This window comes from Diceros bicornis, chromosome 22 (genome assembly GCF_020826845.1).
Source record: "Diceros bicornis minor isolate mBicDic1 chromosome 22, mDicBic1.mat.cur, whole genome shotgun sequence".
NCBI classification, from domain to species: Eukaryota; Metazoa; Chordata; class Mammalia; order Perissodactyla; family Rhinocerotidae; genus Diceros; species Diceros bicornis.
The window spans coordinates 8,306,060-8,322,335 of NC_080761.1; the positions used below are offsets into that span (position 1 = coordinate 8,306,060).

Consider the following 16,276-nt stretch of genomic DNA (forward strand, 5'->3'; position numbering starts at 1 on the left):
TTCCTTATCAGGCTGTCATACTCCAGGCCACTACCCACATGTCCTTTCTGCCACAGCCAGATACCAGACACCTCGGGATAGGACACCCCTAGACCCGAGAGTCCCCTGAAGTTGCTCAAACTAGCCAGTCCTAAACCCACCCTGCCCGCCCGATCCTTCCTGCAGAAACCACAATAAAGGCTCTCATCCTCGGTTTCCCCTCAGTCTCTCTGCCTCCTGACCAACCCGGATGCTGCCCCCTGTGTCCCATCTCCTCCATGGCATGGCGTGGCCCCTCCTCTTGGGAACTGTGAGTAACAAACCATCTTTCCACTGGCCGTTGTCTCCTAACCTATTGGCCTCACTATACCCAAATAATAATAAAACCTACATTTTAAAGCGGCAGCACCTCTGATGAACTGTAGCTGCAAGAACAATTCTGAAGAAGGATTCTCTCTGCTGTGGCCTAAAGGGTGAAATTCTGTTTTTGAAGCTTTCCTGGAACAAGCACCTCTCTGCAGGGCAAACTGGCCTAGAAACCGTTTTGGTGGTTCCAGTGATTTGCTCTTCAGTGGAGGGAAGATCCCACCTCACAGCGCTGCTGTGGGAGAGTTTATCACACGACTCCCCGCATCCCCACCACACACAGACACAGAGCACAAAGCCTTATACCAGGGCATCTGAAGATTGTACAAGCAGGACAGTCCCTCTGGCATCAGCAAAGTTACCATGGTCAGCTGTGTCTGACATTTGCCCCCAGGGAGTGGCTGACAAGTCCTGAGCTGGTTCAGCTTAACATTCCAACTTTGCCACATCTCCACTTTCCTTTCGCTGGTTAAGAGCCTTTACCCTGGAATTCATGGGGCTCATTAAGGGTCAGGGTGACTATTCACCTTTCAGGCCCTCTCTGGCTCAGTCTGCTTTGGCCTGCCACCTCTGGGCTCAGCTCGCTTGACATTTTGGATCACTAAACAGACATCAATAAAGGCTGCCCAGTAGGAAAGGTCGGATATCAGGCTCAAAAATGGAAAGGAAGTAGGACCCCTTGTATGGATGGGATGAACACGTGGGGGCAGATGGCTCAAAACTGGAAGGCTCCATGACATTGGTACCCTATCCCTATTATGCAATTTTACCTATAGTCAACCTTGCTACCAAAATAAATACTAACCAATAGATGCCCTAGTTGGGGCCAGATCTTGAAAACACATATGCAAGATGTAAGACAATCTGTCTTTTCATGCCTTCTAAGCAATTCCTGCTCATTGTCTCTCTACCCGTAGAAAATACTGAACAAATTGGAGGTCCCAGGATGTCACACCTGATTTCAATCCTAGTGATGAGCTACATTCTCTGCACTCATTTGGGAAGCTACAAACTCTGCTTTTCAATTGTCAGCACATAGTCTGAATGCAAGGAATAAAATGCAATCAAGCACAAATCATAGTGTCTGGACGTTAGAGTCTTGTTCTGAAAGAGAAATGGTCATAAATGAACAGCTGATTTACCAATTCAGAAATTTATTCCATCTTGGCCAATAGAAAAAAGTTAAGACCCAAACTTGTCCAGATGTGGATGTTCACCCAACTATTTGCTGTACATAGAGTCACAGTCCTGGTGCATTTTATTCCTCAACCTCCTTAAAAACACATCAACAACCTAGAGCTGGATGACTGTTGACCCTTCTCCGTAGGATAAAAGCAAGACGACTTCAAAAATACAAAACCATTTACTAAACTCAATTAGCAAAAGTAAGGCCTTTTCTGGAAAAATTCTAGGCCTCTTTCTTCAGCAAATCAGAAACCAGGAATGCAGAAAATGAATCAAGGGCCAAGAAGTGTGATGTAAGAGGGTCGAAGCAGTTTCATCTGAATTAAACAACACAGACTCATTACTTATCCAAAGGAGTGAGTAACTACTTACCAACACCTTGTCTTGATTTTACTTTCCCAAATCCAAACCATGAGAAATCTGAAAACCACAACAAAACACAAAATAAACTTCGAAAGAGAAGCGTAAACCAGAAGCATTCAACCTAGGGAAAGTAACCTAGGGAAACAGCAAACTCCCTCAACAAGCTCTGAGGGGGACTGAAGCTTCCTCTCAAACACCTGGAAACTAACCATTGGATTTTTATGTAAAGATTTATTTCTCCTCCTGAGAACATGGAGGTTGGAATCAGATAAGAGACAGCAGCCTGTCTTTGAGAAAAATGGCCCAAACCCAGCATCAAGGGCTGTGAGCAGTTTTCTTTCTTTCTCACATTCTCTTTCCCCTCCATCTTGAATCAGCTAACAGGAGAGCTGCAGGGTGAAGGCACAAGATGCATTTGACAAATGCACGATGGTTCTGAACTGCAGCCACGTGGAAAAATGATAAGAGAAAACAGATCTTTTCTGGAGCTGAGACAGGCAGTAAAAAGAGGAACATGGAATCTCATGGGAGAACTGACACTTGGGCTGGGTGAGGATTGAAGAGGGAAAAAAAGAGGATCTTAATTCTACACGGATTACTACTGACTTGCTGTGTGACGGGGAGCGGCTCACAGCAGCTCTGCGCCTCTTACAACATGGGGCTCCTTCAGGGGCATGTAAGGAAAGGTCTGCAAATGTTTACAGGTCCTCCAGTGCATAAAGCCACAGTGAAATGCCTATTTGTTTCCTGGGTCTGACTGTTCCCTGCTAGGGAATTTCTGCTGGGGTCGAAGAGAATCCTGCCCAGCAGGGAAACCCCTGGATGCCAGGCGGATGCAGGGAGTGAAGCCTAAGGAAGTAGCTGCGTTTCTCAGCAATTTAGATCTGTAACAATTTTTACAGGCAACTAGGGTAAAAAGCTATGTCGAAGAAGAGCCAGTTTAAATGAAACAATGTATACAAAAACTCTTTGCACACTCAAAAAAATGTCTGACAAAGTTGTCCTCTCGATGACTATTTTTTTCAAGTGTATTTAGCCTCTCCTTCCCTGGTGGTCCATGGTGTCAGCTCTCCAAACTCTCAGCCTGTTTTTACTTTTGAGTTGTATTTCTCTGAATGCTTTCTTCCAGGTTTTAGAAGACGGGATGGAGGTCTGGCCTCGATCCAACGCCAAATAATGATGCCTTTGCAGAGAAGACACTGAACCTCATTCACTGGGTCCACAGTCTCACAAGGCAGGCCTGCGCCTGTGGATTTCTTAGTTACAACTAACCCTTTTCAAAATGGAGTGTATTTTCCTACTGGTCACATTTTGTTTTTCTATACTTGTTTGATTCACGTAGTTTACATTAAAGTGTAGACTGAATTTTTTGACTGCTTTTTCACTTGAGTATTTTTTCAAAATCGTGTTTCTATCTTACAGAGAACCCACTGAAGGATAATGCCACAGCAGTCCCTCACTGATTATACATTTCAGATGACTGTCAATCATTAACTGTAATAAACACGACCGAAATGAACATCTTCACACATCTTAGGTTCTCCCATTCGCATTTTTCGAAAATCATCCCCTCAGGATAAATCCTAGAAATGGAATTACTGGGTCAAAAGGGATGAACACTGTTAAGGTTCTCAACCCATGTAATTCAATTGCTTTCCCATTATATCTGGTCTTATGTTCACCAACAGTGTGTGAGAGGGTAGGCATGTATTTTCAAGCTTCACCCAGTGGGAAAGCTAAGTGTGAACCATTTCCTTCCTCCATCCTGCTGTTGATGTGTCTCCACCTAACTGAACAGGGACCTGGCAAAGACTCCCCCCCCCCCGATCTGTGCCACATGGAACCACTCACACTCCACGTCTCCTTGGCTGGTGTTTGGCAGGGGTGCAGTAAGGAAAACTGCGGATATAAAAGGATCAGAACCCTTCTCACTTGTGCAGTCATTATAGTTCACCAAGTACCCCACACACCTCTCCTGCCCCACACACCTCTCCCTTAGTCCTCAGCCAAACTCTGTAATATATTATCCTCTGTTCCTTGTCAGGAATGGAGACACAGAGAGATGACAGAGTTAGCAAAAGTCACAGCTCACAGTGACTGAGCAGAGACTCACTCAGCCTTCTGATGCCAAATCCAGGTTTTTTCATTCTTTCATAGTTGCCTTTCCAAGCCTCCAAAATGTTTAGCCAAAATTAGCCCAAGTTTACAACATGACAATCAGGACTCAATTTTATATATAGAAAAGCACTATAAGTAGTCATTCATTCTCACTTACTGATTCAGCTGGCATAGCAGAGGATTCAAAGAGAAATGAGTGGCATGGCCTGCCCTCAAGGAGCTTACAATTAGGGGTCAGTTATCCTAGAGGTATGTTCAGCGTGTATGGAAACTCAGAGGAGGGTCTATCCCAATCTGGGGGAGGGGGGTCAAGAGAGAGTTCTCTGGCTTCTGGACAACAGATTAGAGTTAGCCAAGAATGGGGGAAAGCAGAGGGGGGCATCCTCACAGTAAGCGGTCCAGTTATGGCTAGAGTGGGGAGCATTGCGTGTGTCAAGGGGCTAATGCAGCTGGAAAGGGGAGAAAACTGAGAAACATAAGCAAGGGCCAAGTCAACAGTCTGGATTTTATAATGAAAATTGCAGGTAGACACCCCCTCACCACCACCACCAAAAAGATGCTCGGGCCAGGCAGTAACATGATTGAGATTAATTTTAACAAATGGCTGCAGGGTGGAAACAGAATTAGGAGAGGGAAAGGCTGAGAGCAAGAGACTGGTTAAGGAGGCTTCTAGAGAGATCAAGGTGCGAGAGAATTGTGCTGAACCAGTGCTGGGGAGGTGGGACAGAGAATAGAAGGGGATGGCTGTCGGGCATATTTAGGAGAATCAATAGGACTTGGTGATTGATTGCAAGCTGAGGGGAGTATGGGAAGTGCACAATGAAGGTTTCGAGTTTGGACAATGAGACATATGGTGACGGCGCCCACAGTGTCTCCAAGGCACTTAGAAGGGAAACGGGCTTGGGGACTAAACTGCCAGCACGGGTGTGGGGCACAAATCCCAAATAAGGTGTCCATGTGGAGAAAATGTCAGGGGGAAAGAGCCAGGGTTTGGACTCAGGCCTGGAGCTCAGGAGCCAGGTCTAACGTGCAAAGTGGATTTGCCCAAGTTCTAGAGCTCACAGTTTAAATGGAAGCTGGACGCTATACCTAGGAGGGCAAATTTCTTGTTTGGGCACATAAAACACTCTGTTTTTTGCAGGCACAAACGAAAGAGCATCCAACTGAGGCTAACTTTTGACAAACTTATTCCTAAATTGCTAAAATATTTCTAAATTCTTTTTAACAGCAACACAATTACTATGTAAGAGAGAGCACAATCTCCTTGACCATACCCCAGAGCACTGGGAAAATTTAACCCACCAGATATAGAGAGGTCACATCGGTCCCTCTCCCCCATGACCACGGCTGTTGCTTGTTCACAGGTCTTTCTTGATGGATTTAAGCAGTAGTCTTAAAACCTTTATACTAAACTTCACCGGCAAAATTTTCCCACAAGGCCAAAAAGAAACAATTTCTCAATTTCCTGCGATGTTTCACCCATTGGGAGTAGAGTCCTGCCAAACGTTCTTTTATTTTCTGTTTAATAAGAGACACTTTATTCACTGCAAAATAAAGGGCTCCTTCAAAAGCAAATGTAGCTGCAGTGAGCTTAAAGGAATTCCTCCTTCTGGAATCTAGACCAACAAAGACTCTAAATTATGAAATTAACCAATTAAATCCAACTCATATTGAAGGAAGTTCAATCTTCCCTGACCAGAGGAATGGAATGCAGAAAAAAACAGGACATTAACACATTAACATCTCGAAGATGGACTTTAAATAAAATAAATGGCAATGAAGATTGTTTTTCAAATGTCTCCCAAAGGAAACAGCTAAAATTTAGAGAGTTGAAAAGGAATATTTATGATGCAAGGGAGAGAATCAGAGGAAGGAGAGAGAAACAGGCAACGTGGAAGAAATTTAATCTTCCCTGTGGGTGCTGAGTTGCACGAACATGAAACATGATTGTTAGAAGGGTTCTGATCTCCAGAGAATGCAATTTCTGTTTTTTTTTAAGTTCAGAAAAATCATTTTAGTACGTTAGGAGAAAAATTAGCTTTTCTCCCTTTTAACACTGGTGAAATTAAAATCTGCTGTGTTCTCAAATGTCATCTTTTGATATTTTAAGGCCAGGCTCACCATCCTCCACCTTCAAGAGAAGCATCTCTAACATCGCAATGGAAGCAAACAGGAAAATATGATTCACTGACAGAAATGCACTTCACCTTCAACTTCTTATGACCACACCTACTCCCTAAAGGATGTGTGAAAGAGGTGCCTTCGCAGGGAAAGCAAGGGCCAGACTGCATGGAGTCCAGTGTAGACACTCCATAATTGCTTGATTGCCAGCTGGTTGCGTGTTACCTCAAACAAAGAACTAGGATGACTGGTCATTGGAGTGGAGGGGAAATAAATGCAAAGGATTGCTTTCTTGACAATATAATCGTCTCCCTTTCCAACTGACACATAATCGGAGTGAGTAATAGTTTGCTTCAAATTAATTCCAGTTCCTCAGGGCACAGAACAGTGTAGTTTGGGGCCAAGTTTCCACTTCAATTTAAACTTAATCTTTTACTTACGGACATAACCTTTATATAAGTCTCATTTCCACAGCCTGGGAAGAAGGCTTGCTTTGAGTTAAGCTGGTTCTGGAAATCCTGACGGAGAGAGTCCTGGAATCCTCTTGACCAACCTTTACTGGCTTCATACCTTTCCTTCCCTCAAACTTACAATGTGACTTATTATATTATTCTGTAAGTAACATTGAACACCTCCAATGTGACAAATAGAAAAAAAAAATATGCGTATTATGGTTGAAACTGCTAGTTGCTCTCTGAAATCTTTATTTCCCTCTTTTTTTCATGGGCCTGCAGCTAAACTACATTTCCCAGCCCTCCTTGTGGTTAGTTACGGCCGTATCATTAAATTCTAGCCAATGGACAGTGATCAAAGTGATGGTACCACTTCCAGGCTCCCCCATCAACACTTTCCACGTACGGTGCCCACGCTTCCCCCTCTACCTGTCCAGAATGAAGACAACGCTTACATCACACTTGGAAGTTATGACCTGAAGACAGCAGAAAAATTCTTTGCTAATTCTCCCAGTATTGTTTAGTGAGTGTAGACAGTGTAGGAACCAAGTTATTCTACCTGAGGTCCAACGAAGCTGAGCTATTTATCCTCCAAGTCACATTCATATGCAAGAAATAAACTATTGTGTTTGAACCATTATCCACCTTGGGACTTATTTACCATGGTAGTGAGCCTACCCTAACTAATACATATACACCTAGAAAAAATATATATTTTTTGGTGCAGCCATTATGGAAACAGTATGGAGTTCCCTCAATAAATTAAAAATAGAAACACCATACAATCCAGCAATTTAACTTCTGGGTATGTACATGAAGGAAATTAAAACACTAAATTGAAAAGATATAAGCTTCCCCATATTCACTGCAGCATTATTTATAATAACCAAGACATGGAAACAACCTAAGTGTCCATCGATGGATGAATGGACAAAGAAAATGTGGTGTATTATTCTGAAAACTATAAGACATAGATGAAAGAAATCAAAGACAACAAAAATAAATGGAAAGATTTACCATGCTCATGGATTGAAAGGATTAATATTGTTAAAATGTCCATACTACCCAAAGCAATCTGCAGATTAATGCAATCATTATCAAAATACCAATGGCATTTTTCACAAAACTAGAACAAAGAATCCTAAAATTTGTATGGAACCATGAAAGACTCCCAGGAGCCAAAGCAACTCTTGAGAAAGAAGAACAAAGCCAGAGGAATCATGCTTCCTGATTTCAAACTATATCACAAAGCTATAGTAATCAAAACAGTATGGTACTGGCACAAAAACAGACACATAGATCAATGGAATAGAATAGAGAACCCAGAAATAAACCTATGTTTTTATGGTCAATTAATCTGTGACAAAGGAGCCAAGAATACACAATGGGGAAAAGACAGTCTCTTCAATAAATGATGTTGGAAAAACTGGACAGACACATGCAAAAGAATGAAACTGGACCACTATCTCACACCATATCTAAAATAAACTCAAAATGGATTAAAGGCTGAAATCATAAAACTCCTAGAGGAAACAGAGTCAGCTCTTTGACTTTAGTCTTAAAAACATTTTTATGGTTCTGTCTCCTCAGGCAAAGGCAACAAAAATAAACAAGTGGGACTACATCAATCTAAAAAGCTTCTGCACAGCAAAGGAAACCATCAACAAAACGAAAAGGTAACCTACTGAATGGGAGAAAATATTAGTAAATGATATATCTGATAAGGGATTACTATCCAAAACATATAAAAAACTCATACAACTCAATAGCAAAAAAACTCCAAACAATCCGATTAAAAAATGGACAGAAGATCTGAATAGATATTTTTCCAAAGAAGATATACAAATGGCCACTAGGCACATGAAAAGATGCTCAATGTCACTAATCATCAGGAAAATGCAAATCAAAACCACAATGAGATATCACTCACACCTATCAGAATGGCTATTATCAAAAAGATAAGAAATAACAAATGTTGGGAAGGATGTGGAGAAAATGGAACCCTTGTGCACCGTTGGTGGGAATGTAAATCGGCACAGCCGCTATGGAAAACAGTATGGACATTCCTCAAAAAATTAACAGTAGAACTACCATACAATCCCGTTATTCCACTACAGGGTATTTATCCAAAGAAAACAAAAATTCTAATTTGAAAAGATATATTCACCCTTATGTTCACTGCAGCATTATTTACAGTAGCCGAAACATGGAAGCTACCTAAATGTCTGTCCATAGATGAATGGATAAAGAAGATATGGTATATAAATACAATGGAATATTACTCAGCCATAAAAAGAATGAAATCTTGCCATTTCTGACAACATGGATGGATCCAGGAGTATTATGCTAAGTGAAATAAGTCAGACAGAGAAAGACAAATACTGTATGATTTCACTTATATGTGGAATCTAAAAAACAAAACAAACGAACAAACAAAACAAAAGAGAAATGGACTCACAGATACAGAGAACAAACTGGTGGTCACCAGAGGGGAGGTGGGTGGGGAGATGGGCAAAATAAGTAAAGAGGATTAAGAGGTACAAACTTCCAGTCATAAAATAAATGTCACAGGGATGTAACGTCAGTAATATGGTAATAACTTTGTATGATGACAAATGGTTACTACACTTGCTGTGGTGATTATTTCGTCATGTATATAAATGTCAAATCATGATTTTTTACACCTAAAACTAATATAATATTGTATGAATATAATATTGTATGTCAAGTATACTTCAATAAAAAAAAGAAAATGTGGTATATGTATACAATGGAATATTAGTCAGCCACAAAAAAGAAGGAAATCTTGTCATTTGCAACAACGTGGATGTTCCTTGAGGGCGTTAAGCTAAGTGAAATAAGTCAGACAGAGAAGGGCAAATACCATAGGATCTCACTTAAATGTGAAATCTAAAAAAAACAAGAAAACAAACAAACTCATAGATACAGAGAACAGATTGATGGTTGCTAGACACTACGGGTGAGGGGTGGGTGAAATGGGTGAAGGGGGTCAAAAGGTACAAACTTCCAGTTATAAAATAAATAAGTCCTGGGGATGTAATGCACAGCGTGGAGACTATAGTTAACAATACCGTGTTGCACATTTGAAAGTTGCTAAGAAGGTAGATCTTAAAAGTTCTCATCACAAGAAAAAAAGTTCGTGACTATGTATGTGATAGATGTTAACTAGACTTATTGCGGTGATTATTTTGCAGTATATACAAATATCGAATCATCATGTTGTACACTTGAAAATAATATATGTCAATTATATCTCAATAAAATATATTATATATATAACATATATTTGAGGTTTTATTAACTGACTCTATGACTTCTTAACTCTCCATCACAAATTCAGAATTGTGTATCCACATGTATTTGCATTTTTCAGGAGAGAAAGTCAACAGATTTCATTAGATTTTCAAAGACTTCTTCATCCTCAAATGCTAAGAGCCACTGAAATACATGTAAATAGTTTTAGAGACAAAGATGTAAATGCATGTGTATTCTGCCTTTATATTCTACGGAATCATGGGCCCTATCAAAGGCTGGTCTGGGTGCAGAGAACCATCCGTCATCTCTCACCTAGATTTCTGCAGCAGCCTCTGACTCGTCTCCTGCTGCATTCCTGCCTCCCCTTAATCACCACCACAGAGCTGCCAGAGCCATCATTTTCAAGGATAAGTCAGATGACTGCATTCCTCTGCTTAACATCCTTTAAAAGTTTCTCGTTGCATTTACTATAAACTTCTGATCATCACTGTAGAGTCTCGCACGACGTGGCCTCAGCCAACCCACCCGGTCCCCCAGCCCCTCTATTTCCTAACAGCCACACTGGCCCCTTTCCTGTTCCCCCTCACTTTGCACTTTCTCTTGCCTCCTGCCAGAATCCGCTTCTTGGGCTCCGTTCCCAAAAGCTCCGTTCCTGACTGACCACTTCTCATCTGTCAGGTTTCAGGTCAACACTCACATCCTCAGAGAGGCCCCGACCTCACCGCTTTAACCAGAGTTTCTCTCAGCCCCTCTCTGCTCACTATCATCTCATCCTTCTCAGCAGGTACCAATAAACGACCTTGTTTATCTGATTTATTGTGTATTGTCTGCATCCTTCACTAGAACTTGAGCTCCAAGAAGTCAGTGTCTGTCTTAGACGAGGCTCCCCGAGAAACAGACTCTGACACAAGGGTTCAAGTGAAGGCAGTTTATCAGGGACAGATCCAGGACACACTAGAGGGCAGTGAGCAAGTGACTCAGGGAGGGAAAGAAAGCTCGCACTAGGGGCATTATCCAATAGGACAGTGGGATTTCAAAGCTTTAGGGAAGTTGGGGAGATGGTATACAATACAGCTCAGAGGTGTCCCACCCAAAAGGTGAGGAAGTTGGATCATTTACCCTCCAACTACCATCTGTCATTGACTGAGAGCTTCTGAGAATGAGAAAGCCCTTAGGCAGAGAGTCAGGGGTGCTTGTAGCAGGACACTGTGGGCAAGTATGGGGCGGGGGGATGGAGAGAGCTGTGAGGATGTGGGTGGGACACCACAGTATGTGCTCCAGGGATCTTGTCTGTGTAGTTCACCACTATCTCCAGCACCTGGCACAGAGCCTCAATAAATACTTGTTGAATGAATGAATGAGAACAACCATTTTTAAAAAGCATAACAATATGAGGTATGGCAAGTCTAATGAAAATGCCAACATGCAATTTATACACCCAACATAAAAAGCACTGTTTTGCAAGTATAACTGCTTCCTTCCTGGTTCATTTGTGACCCTCCATGGAACCTCATTGAAGACATTCTTGAAAGGTGAGTGATACTTAGAACCCAGTCCTCCAGGCAGGAGTGTGGAATAAAGACGCTGGACTAGATGTCAGATGTGGGCTCTCTCTAGACACTGCCAGAAAAAAACTGTGTGATCTTGGGAGAGTCATTTCCCCTCCTGTAGACTTTGTTTCCCACTCCATGAAGACAGGCTGAGAAACAGCATTGAAGGCCCGCTCCAGCTCTGGCAGTCTATAACCCTCATCGTCAGGCACACGTGACTGAGAATAGATTGCCACATGGCCTTATATAGCCTTCCTGTGCGCGGGTGTTTCAGGAATGTGACATCAAGTACAATTTAAAGAAAAGCACTCAGTCAACTGGCCTAGATTTTCTCCTGCTAAATAATATTCAGACGCTTTTGGGTCACTTTACCCTCATCTTGAGCGAAGGGCCTGTGCTCTGCAAAAGTAATTTTAGAAAACAGTACTTACTGAATACTTGCTATACGCCAGGAAACTTACTAGAGATTAGATATTAATTTAATTAGGGAAAATTGGTCAGCTTCTATTGCAGCATTAGAAAAACAACAGCAGAGGAAATGCTTAAATCCTACAGATTTAAAGGTCTGAAGCCTCAAGTGGGAATAGATGAAACTAGACTTGCTTGGAATGTGGCAAAATGTCCTGATCCTGTATTTCAAACATTTAATTTTGAGAAAAAATTGCCAACTGCTTCCCTCTTTCATTTTGAACATTTGGAATATTTCAAAGAAAATTCAGTTGGTCTACATCTTCGTCATTCACGATTAAACTGTATAAGGCGTTGGGTTTTTTTAATCTATTATAAATTCTGAAGGCTTTTTCCTTAACAAAGGCAGTCACAGTCTGCCCTGGGGGAGTAAAACATGGAACTTGGAACTCCTAAGAATTAGTTTCCAAGCTCAGAGCCTTGAGAAAGGTGGGGGCAAGCTCTGCTTACTAATCAGAGTTGATAGACTTGAGAGAGTCGCATCAGAGCTTTGCCTTTCTGCGGTGCCACCCCAGCGAGAGCTCAAAATGCTCCACACACAGTTTTTCAGCTGTCACCATCTCCCCGCAGGGAAGGAAGGTGACGTCTGGTTGCAGGCACGCAAAATTTCCCTCTGTACACTGTCTTACCGTTGGATGAATGACTGCCTGAGATTCGCTCCCCAATTTCCCTCTCTCTGCAAGGCAATAGTGGTGAGCTCTCAGAGCAAGTCTTTGGGAAGGAAATTGGCTGATTCTCAGGGAATCATTTTAAAAGTGAGTTAGTGGCCCTCAAAGTGAGTGACAAGCCTTTAGAGTCTGGTAAACATTTTATGTCAAATTCCCACGAGTTTTTGTGTCCATGGAAAATGTTAATGACTCAGACCTTGGCTGACTTGCCTAGACCTGTCCATTGTGCCCAGTCACCAAGCGAGGCCAAAATGAAGGAAGGCTGTGCTCTCCACTCTTCCACAATGTGGTGCCAGTTTTGTTGCCACATTAAATGCGTTTGGAAATAAATTCCCTTGCAATTTCTGCTATATATTTGTAGTTATATTCATATTGATGCTTATATTATTTACATTCACATATATAAATATATAAATGCAAATTCTTTTTTTTAGTTGCTCTAAACCTACATTTGCTGTAGCTAATACAAAGCACCATGTAGGAAATGTTTTTGTGGTTGTATTATGGAATTTTGGAGGGAGAAAGAGGATGGTAGGGTTTTCATCCATGATTCTCATAACAGGATATTTTCCATTTTCAATTGTATCCAAATTCTCCCCTCCGATCTGGGAACATGCTGACTGCTTCACGTCATCCTCTCTCACTTTTGTCTTTCTTTCCAGTGACCCATAGGCTTCCTTCTCATCCGCCATCCCTGCTCCACACTCCTGAATCCAGCCCAGGTCAGGAGATGTGTGGGCTGATACAACAGCCAACATGTTTATTTAATTTTATTACTGTGTGCTCTTCTATTAGGAAGCTCTCATAATGAAATAGAATATAACAGGATTACATACACTTATAAAGCTAGGTGCTGAATAAAAATAATTGAATAAAATGACCATAAATGGAACAAAATGAAAACCCATTGTTTAAAATGCAATGCTGGTCACATGAATTAACCATCGGCCACCTTGCTTAGCATCACTTGAGGTGGTTACACACTGTCAGTGGAAGAAACCCAAACCCATAAGATGGAAATATGTTTCTGTCCTTAGTGCTTTTCCACTAAATACCCAATAAACTCTTTAAGATCCACTGTTTTTCTGGAAACTAATCAACATTGACAGGCTAGATCAGTGGTTCTCAAATGGGAACGACTTTGCCTCCCAGAGGAATTGGGCAATGTCAATGACATTTGGGGTTCTGGCAGTGGCATGGGTGGGGAGGAGGGTGCTCCTACCATGTGATGGGTAGAGGCCAGGGATGCTGCTAAATGACCAAAAATGCACAGGACAGTCCCCACAACAGAGAATTTAAACCCCAAAATGTCAATGGTGCAGAGATGGAGAAACACTGGCCTGGCATGGGCCAGCAGAGGTGGAATTTATCCCAAAACGTTTTATCTCTGTTAAAAAGGAAACCCCGGGTTGTGTACACTCACTGTCACTATGGGGGTTTAGTCTCCTCTTGGGTTATTCCAATGTTCTTGTCACTGCTGTCCTTGCTGCTAGGCCCTTTCTCTCTCAGTTTCTTATACCTTGCAAGAAACAGCTCTGATAGTGTCACTTCTGCTGCTTCCAAACACCAAAAAGTGCTGTTCTGGCCCCATAACAGAGTGGCAAAGCAGTGAAGGGATAGGAACTGGATTTGGACTCCAAACACTGGGGGTGAGTCTTGGACCCACCATTTCATGACAGAGCCCCTACAGTACGGTTCGGTCTTTCTAAGAGTTCCTCCTCAGAGCAATATTACTGCCCCGCCCACCCGATGGCTCTTTTTCAGGATCAGATGAGCTGACATGTTTATGAACCCTCTGTAAGCACTCTGGTATTACATAAACATAGGGATAAGGGGATAACAAAGTCCAAAATCCTCAGTGACATTCCAAACCTTGACTGGCCCCATGACCTGGCCCCAGCTTTATCACTTAGGACTCCCCTTAAAATACCCCAGATTCCAGTTAAATGGTTAGTGTGCATCCCTTAAATGAACATGCCTTGAATTTTCCTATTTATCCATTAATTCATTCACAAACTGTTCTTTGACCACCTGATGGATGCAAGACAGTGTAATAAATGCTGGTAATATAATGAAGAATAGAATAAAATAATCACAGCCTCTGCCTATATGGAGCTTCCAAATTTTGTGTCTTTGTGCCACTGTTTTTTCCACCTGAAATGTAACATTCAAGCTTCATCTTTGATCATTAAACTCCATTTAATCAACAAAATCCATCTGAAGAGCCACTCCATCATGAAGCAGTTCTTGATTCCCCAAATCAGAAATACCCCCATTGACATTTGTGTTGTCACTTATGATAGATGCCACATTTCCCATTGTATTAATCATTTATATAATCTTATTTCTTCTATTAGGTTTTAAGTACTCTGAGTTGAAAAAAAATCTTCTTATTCAATTCTTCACCCTCTTTCATAAGCTTTGTAACAGTTGCAACACTGTTAAGCAGGGTACTTTATACATGGTAGATACTCAACAAATATCTCAATTGCTGATTGGGTCCAACTAGAAGGATTTAAAAATAGGGCATAAGATGCCCACAAAAACCGTAGAGTCTGAGTGTAAAGCACAGAGACAGACAACAGTGGGAACATTCATCATTGTTGACTACTGTCCTCTGGACTCCCCACACTCTGAATTTTAATTAGCTAGTTACTTGTTGTAAACTCCCCCCAAACTGTAAGTTCTTTATGAGCAGCAAATATTTCTACTTGTTCCCCCGTTGTACTTCTAGCATTGAGTACAATGCCTGTTGCATTTTCAGTGCTCAGTGAAGATTTGTTGAATGAATAAATGCATGAATTGCAACTTTTAACCTTTACATTCTTTGATCAAGAACCAAATTTGATATAACATAAGTTCACGGTTTTGTTAGCACTGCACTGCTCACCTCTCCTTCCTGGCCCAACAGAGGGCCCCACCACCAATCCATGTTGCTTGCTTTTGCTAATAAAAAGGGAGTAGAAATGACACGTGTCACTTCTAGGCAGAAAATTTAATAGTCAGTACTGGGTTTTCCACTTTCTCTTCATCCTACCACAGTGAACCATGAAGCCTCATGTTCAGATGGTAGTGTCATAAAGTTCTGGGTCCCTGGGAGACTACGATGAGTAAAGCCCCTGCTAACCTGTGTTGTACATGCAGCATGAGGAGAAATAATCTTTTCTGTTTTAAGGGTTGTTGCTGCAACATAACCTAGCCTATTCTGACTGATACAAGAGTGAAGTTCCAAGTGAACCTAATTAAAAGGTAGTCTTAGCTAGAAAAATATGTTGCTTTTATTTTATAAAAAGACTCCAATATGTAAGGTTAAGTGAGTACATACCCACATACGTACTGTCCAAAGCATAGGCAGGTGTGTACATAAACACACAGTGTATAAATGTTAACAATGAAGGAATACAAGAAGTTTTTTTAAACTCATTGTAATTCACATTGAGAAATAGAGTTGTAACCTTGCAAACAATCCCCGTAGAAGGCCGTGTCTTTGATCCAAAGATACTGTCCCTGCTTGTCACATTTTCAGAGCTCCTCTTGGGGAATTACCTTTAATTAATGTAGTAGAGTATACCAACAATGCAAATCTTTATTATTTGAGAGGAAAATTTGATTTTTTAATAGTCAAAGACCATTTGGAGCCAGGTCTGATGGAATATGTGAGTGATGAAGCTGGGTGACATCACCATTATTCAAAACATCAGGGGGTCTGATTCTATAGTCTCAGGCCTCC

The 16,276-nt window shown here is 41.5% G+C and overlaps 1 protein-coding gene across 3 annotated transcripts in view; it reads right to left on the minus strand.

Annotated features, from left to right (window-relative positions):
- Positions 1 to 16,276, minus strand: part of NTRK2 (neurotrophic receptor tyrosine kinase 2) — a 350,327-nt gene that overhangs the window by 161,092 nt on the left and 172,959 nt on the right. The window contains exon 12 of one of the 3 annotated variants that reach the window (XM_058565523.1): positions 1,903 to 1,950. The exons of the other annotated variants lie outside the window; for them this stretch is intronic. Coding sequence (XP_058421506.1) covers positions 1,903 to 1,950 — 48 coding nt within the window. The remainder of the gene's footprint in view (positions 1 to 1,902; positions 1,951 to 16,276) is intronic. 3 annotated transcript variants of the gene reach the window in all.